General features: G+C 40.1%; 1 protein-coding gene across 1 annotated transcript; it reads left to right on the forward strand.

Moving 5' to 3' along the window:
* Positions 1 to 935: 935 nt before the first annotated feature.
* LOC110489020 (uncharacterized) lies at positions 936 to 6,454 on the forward strand. The gene is made up of 10 exons (XM_090198649.1): positions 936 to 1,037; positions 1,309 to 1,376; positions 1,793 to 1,953; positions 2,397 to 2,514; positions 2,738 to 2,812; positions 3,154 to 3,210; positions 5,473 to 5,823; positions 5,952 to 6,063; positions 6,144 to 6,235; positions 6,342 to 6,454. The coding sequence occupies exons 1-7, from the start codon at positions 1,012 to 1,014 to the stop codon at positions 5,517 to 5,519; spliced, it is 552 nt and encodes a 183-aa protein (XP_090054775.1). The 5' UTR covers positions 936 to 1,011; the 3' UTR covers positions 5,520 to 5,823; positions 5,952 to 6,063; positions 6,144 to 6,235; positions 6,342 to 6,454.
* Positions 6,455 to 6,713: the final 259 nt, after the last annotated feature.

The raw sequence follows: 6,713 nt of genomic DNA on the forward strand, positions 1-6,713 counted from the left end.
GGGGAGACAAAAGTATATATCACTTGTTGATTTGTATTTTTTCTTGGATTATTTTTCTTTGCTGTTTTTCTGTAAAAAAAAAATAATAATAATAATAATAATTACGTTTTATTAATAATAAACGTTTTATTATTTTCATGAAATACTATTAACATGTTGGGACCGCTGAAATAAAGGATAATGAGTGACACCCTAGCGGGTGTCAAAAGGGGGACTTAAATTTAACACCATTTTCTTTTATTCTGTTTTTAAATGAGCTGTTGTTCTCTTTTGACATGAGGGTTTTAAGTTCCTAGGTGGCTGGTAGCCAATCTAGTACATAGTGGGATCGAATGGAGGACATGAAGGTATTTTAAACTTTGTAACTGTTATATGATTCATTGCTGAATTTTTGTTCACACCCTTGGAGGTGTGAAAAGGGGGGATTGTTGGATTCTGTGTTTTACATTATAGCCATTACCATATATATGATTGAATATTATCTGCTGTTGGCTTGTGTGGATGTATGTATGTGTTATGCAACATAGCTGACTTGAAACATTGTTAACAGTTTCAGGGCCATGGTCCTTTCTCATGATGGAAAAATACAGAGTAGCATGAAGACAGAAACTGTTCAATGAGTTGGGGGGGGGGGGGCACATTCACAAAGTTGCATTTGTCATGTATTACTTAGCTAATAAAAAATACATAGTATAAAATCGGTGACTCATTGTTATATTTATCCTGATACCAGATTCGAATTTACGCAACTCTAACAGTGTAAGCACCTTTTCACTAGAAACTTTCTTGTGTTCAAAATACCGTCAGTGCGAAATAGCTAGAAAGCTTTCGTATTTCCACTTGGCTGTACGTACCTACGGTTACGAGAACGATAAATCAAGTGCAATACCTGAGTCGGCCTGTGTCGAGCAGCAAAACACCGGAAAGCTTCTAGCCTGCAGGAAAGTTACAAGAAGAACAAGAATCCGGCCATGTGACACTTGTTGTTTATGGATTTTTCGCTCATACAGGATGTCTGGACCCTGGACAGATAACGGGTAGGTCGCCAGTTCGTCCCTTGTTGTCAGAAATACAGCATGTTACACATTTGTTTTGTGTTTGTTAAAGTGTTTGGTTTAAAAAACGTGTTAAATCAGTAAGGAAGGTTACGTAACTAAGGTGAATAAAGAAAGTTGCATTCACAACATAGAATGTGTGGATATTTTTGTTGCATTACTTGCGTATATTTGGATATCATTCTCACTTATTATTTTAGCCACCTATACAGTAGACTATATATTCCCCTTTTTCCTCTTTGCATCTTCAAAGACATTGCCACTTAATCTGTATTCACCTTGTGACTTCTCCTTGGAAGAAGGAGAGAGGGACCCAAGGAGGTACGTAAAGGAGTTGATGAAATCCTGTTAAGACAGACAATCAGGTGAGAGGAGGTCCTAACTAGTCAATGATCTACATTGATCAAAACATGTAGACACTGTAGCCTTTAAGGACTGGAGTTGCACACATGCCATAGAACAACATGAACAAGGAAGTGACAGACTAATAGTGCATTGTTGGTAAATGGTGACAGACTGACTGATCTGCAAGTAACAATAGATATGTATTTGTTAGGCAAAGTGATTTGTAGATCAGTCAGTCTGTGTGTGTAGGAGGATGAAGACCTTTAGTGACGTGCAGGACATAGTAAAACACACAGCTATCAATGACATGCAGCTTTTCTCATAGACGGGGGAGGTTACTATGTGAAGGAATGTGTTAGGATTGGAAGTTTTCTCTTTATGTTTATTTTGAGATGGTATGGCCTCTGAGGACCCCCAAGACCAACTGGATGAGGCTATTAAAAAGGCAGAACGCCTTGCTGAGGAGCTCAACCAAGAGAAGGACCCACAAGCCCAACTGGACGAGGCCATTAACGAGGCAAAAAGACTGGCTGAGGAGCTCAACCCAGAACGGGTAATGTAACAAGTCGTACATTACCGGTAATGTAACCCCTACAGCTCCCATACGTGCATAAATATTCCCAACACAACCCCAGCACCACAGCGTTATGATTTATCATTGCTTTTTGTTTGTCAAAGTAGACCCCACATGCCACAAATGTGAATATAAACGTAGACTCCGTGATATGACCTGAACATGGGCATCAATGATATTGCCCATTGAGCATGAGGCACATGGGTGCACTTGTTAGCATCCTTGTGAACTTCTACACATGTTAGCAGTGTGAGTGAGCCAGAACATGGTTCTACTGCAGGTGCCTTTCCTCAGCTGACAAATCACTTCACCTTATGTGAAAATACAATTATTGCTTGTGCTCCATATGTGCACAAACAAGCCATGCTTGTGGGAGACTTTTATTAGTGGGCCTGCCATGATAATTGAAATGCACTTTTTAGGAAAATAAGAAGAAAAAGACAAACAAGGCTCCAGGGATTAGGTTCAGATGGAGACAAAGGGATGAGAGAGGACAGATTGTTTCTCAAACCAGGAAGGTAACTACATCCACTTCTGTTGGTAAGTTTAATCCTGTCTAGGTGTTTAATTTTATTGATCCCTGATCTGACTTTTTCCTTTCAATCATACTGTATCATAGCATATCAAACATTTGTTGCCGTGCCATAGGCCAGTCTAGTACCATCTACCCACAGCACATAATATATTACATGCAGGTCTGATCCCACCTTTCCCTGTCTCTAACTGTTGTCTGTCTCTGATGAAAATACATATTTAACGAAAGGAGTGGCTCCAAGGGCCAGTACATCAAGAGCCAGACTAGTGCAACATTTTGGGCCAGTCACTGAGGAAGAATCAGGTATTGATGAGAGATTGAATATATTAATCTATACCATTCCTTGTTATTCAGTGGCCTTGTAATTAATTGATTGTATTTTTATAAAATCTGTAATTGATAGTTGAAACAATAACAAAGCACACTCCCTTCTCCTGTTTTGGTTAAAAGCTGAGTGATGGGGTTGGCGAAATGTAACCACTTTCAACTTATTGACAGAGCTATTATTGCAATAACTTACCATCAATGTTATTAAAATAATAGTTTTAACCATATAGCATTAATATAAATCCAAAAATGGCTTTATCAACTTCTGAATGTCCCTTTAAGTCTAATCCTTTCCTTTTTTGCACATCTTATTTTAGAGAGGAGGACCAGTGGATTGGAATCAACTCCAGTTTTAAACATTGATGAAGAAATAGGTATGTTAATATTGTTTTACTTTCAAAATTGGGGTCATCTTGGTGTTACTGAATTATACTGCATTACATCTTTATTTTGACAGTGATGCAACATTTTTAAATGTGTTTCCAGAATTTTGGATTTGAGATCAAATGTTTGATATGAGGTTACAGTACAGAATGTCACCTTTTATTTCAAGGTATTTTTAGACTTTTCTGATTTACCGTTTCGAAATGAAGGCACTTTATATGTCTAGTTGCAAGTTTTACTAGTCGTATGTACAGGATACGGATGGTAACACGATCCAACAAAATGTTTACTTGCAGGTAGCTTCTCGACAAAGCAAATGAAAATGCTGGAGTGTAGAGACAAAATCAACATTTTAGGATCACTGTCCAAATACTTCTGTAGGGGAGTACAATAACAACATCCTGGTACTTTTGTAGGGGAGTGCAATAACAACATCCTGGTACTTCTGTAGGGGAGGGCAATAACAACATCCTGGTACTTCTGTAGGGGAGTGCAATAACAACATCCTGTTACTTCTGTAGGGGAGGGCAATAACAACATCCTGGTACTTCTGTAGGGGAGTGCAATAACAACATCCTGGCAGAGCTTTTTCTTCCACATTTCCTTTAATATGAAGCAATCTCCCATTCCACATTATGGAATTAGTCTTAGTGGAATTCATTCAAATCCACTATTGGAATGTTTACACAGTGTCTTTCCTTTTGTAACCACTGTCTGTAATTGTGGAATCTGGAAAAATGTGCCTTTGAGGAGAGTTTACTCTGTAGTCAGAATACACTGAGTGTACAAAATATTCCTAATATTGAGTTGTACTTTCTTTTGCCCTCAGAACAGCCTCAATTCGTCAGGGCATGGCCTCTACAAGGTGTCGAAAGCGTTCCACAGGGATGCTGGCCCATGTTGACTCAAATGCTTCCCACAGTTGTGTCAATTTGGCTGGATGTCCTTTGGGTGGTGGACCATTCTTGATACACACGGGTAAATGTGGATCGTGAAAAACCCAGCAGTGTTGCAGTTCTTGACACAAACCGTTGAACCTGGCACCTACTACCATACCCCTTTCAAAGGCACTTAAATATTTTGTCTTGCCCAGTCACCCTCTGAATGGCACACATACACAATCCATGTCTCAATTGTCTCAACGCTTAAACATCCTTCTTAAACCTGTCTTCTCCCCTTTATCTACACTGGTGGATTTAGCAGGTGACATCAATAAGGGAACATGGCTTTCACCTGGTCAGTCTGTCAGGGAAAGATAATGTTTTGTACTCAGTGTGTTGTTGCTGTTTTAAGAACATTCAGCATTTCTATTCGATGATGGGATCAAGTTATATTGTTTGATATTCCAATTTAGACTTAACTCAACATTTTGGTCTGCCATGTAATTGAATTTACTGTAGAATCAAAGCTGATGTTTTTGGCTTGTCACACCATAGATTGGGCAGAGATATATTTGCTGTCACCTACTTACAGCCCTATGTGTGTTTTAACAGATTAATTATATCATAGTCTTAATTGAATCATTTTCCCATTTTTATCATAGTCTTAATTGAATCATTTTCCCATTTTTGTTTTCAAAAAAGCAATACTTCATAGAGAAATTAACATCCTCCTAGCTGACTTAGAAGACCCTGAGTGTTCAAATCCTGCTGTGCCTGGTGCATCACACAGTTGGAGTGTGAGGAAGGAACTCTCATAGGATAGGTGGAGGGAGTCCAGGCCTGAGATTGTAGATTCTCTGCTGGCTGCAGAGCATGCTTCTCAGAAGATCTGTCAGTCATGCAATGTGAAAAGGGCTATTCTGCGATGTAGAGACTGTCTGCCGAAACAGCTTTACTGCGAAGACTGCGATGTCTCTACACATGCAAAGTTCCCCCTGCACAACAGAGAGTTCATGATCGAGGGGTTCTACACGCCCCTTCCTCCAACTGAAATAGGACTGGCCTCGGGCCATCTGACTCAAAGGCAGACTCGTTATACCCTTTCCAATAAAAACCTATCATTTTGGAGAGATGGTAATCCTCTCTCTTCAAGTCCAGGGTCGTTACACCACTCCCTCTGTTCAGAAATGCAATACACTTTACAAGGGCTTCTTTTTGACAGTCAATTTCCAACTTCTGATCTCCATTGTAGCGAACACAGGGGGTAGCTCAGTGCCCCAGCTAGATTTTAAAAACCTAACCACTGTCCCGTTAACACTTCCCCCCCGAAAACATTATTTCTACCTCTACTCTTCTACTTCCCTTGTCTAGGGTTATGGAAAAGGGGTATGTGGAGCATCCCAGTGGTCAGCAGCTAAAGAGTCGTCAAGGAAAACAAACAACAAACTTGATGAAGAGGGACTTGAAGTTGCCGTCTGCCTCCACGGAATACTTCTAAGGAGCCTCAACATGATGCGTGGAGAGATACTTGCGTACCCACTGTTCTTGCAGAAGGAATTGTCTGGCAGCAGGAACATACAATGCATGTGTACGGATGTGATCTGCAAATTTTGGCCCTACCTGACCAAAGTTGCCCTTCATTGTCCAGAGCTCGCCACTCTTCTAGACATGAAGCCCCTTCTTTCTGTCATGCATACAAAGGCACATCGTTTGAAATGCCAGGTGAGTTTTTCTTTATTAAACTGGTCAGAGAATTTCCAGCGTCAGTCCTTTACAAGGCTTCCCATTTAGATGTTTGTTATTCACATAATTGCAATATTAAGTCAATATTTTTTTTAATGTAAATTAAGATTAAGTGGGGAGGACGGAATCAGGAAGGAGCTGGCACAACTCTGGGGGAGGAAGTGGAACAAGGCTTCTTGTCGAGGGCTGCAATCTGTTCCAAGCAAATGTCCAAAGGAGGTAAACATTTTGTTTAAGGTTGTTCTATTCAGTTATGTTAGTACTTATCTGGAATAAGGAGTTCTATTTGGCTTTTCTAGCAAGAACAGACATGCTAACCATCCAGGCCATGGGGTGGAACAGAAGGAAGAACAACAACATGCACAGAGTATTGTCCAGAAGATACTTGAAGGTGTATTGTGTGGATCAATACATTTATTTCAGAAGTATTATATCTATGCATTTAATTTATTTTAAAAAAATTAATTATTCTGTTTTGTTTTTGTCATAATATTCAGACAACAGCAAAAATCCAGGAGACCCAGACTCGAAAAGTTTAGGAGTGATTTGGGTGTAGGCGATGAGACTCTGTACAACTGGACAACGGAAGTTCAGCAATGGGCTAATACAGGTAAATTGATTTAAAAAAGAAATCATCCTAAATGTAGCTCTCCTGGACTGTCTCCTCGACGTAGTGGAGAGGCTTGCGTACTCCAATGACCCTGAGAGCTAACCTTTAGAGGGTGTTTTCCATCGGCAGGTGCAATCAAGCCGGACAGGTGGAAGGGTAGGAGGCAGACAAAACATTCCCTGGTTATCCAGGTTGGGGATCACTCACCGCCCACATAACCAGTCATTTGTTCCAGAAACCTTCACAGGCCCTATGTTCC

The sequence above is a fragment of the Oncorhynchus mykiss genome, chromosome 14 (assembly GCF_057628025.1).
Source record: "Oncorhynchus mykiss isolate SJ-2025 chromosome 14, ASM5762802v1, whole genome shotgun sequence".
Lineage (NCBI taxonomy): Eukaryota > Metazoa > Chordata > Actinopteri > Salmoniformes > Salmonidae > Oncorhynchus > Oncorhynchus mykiss.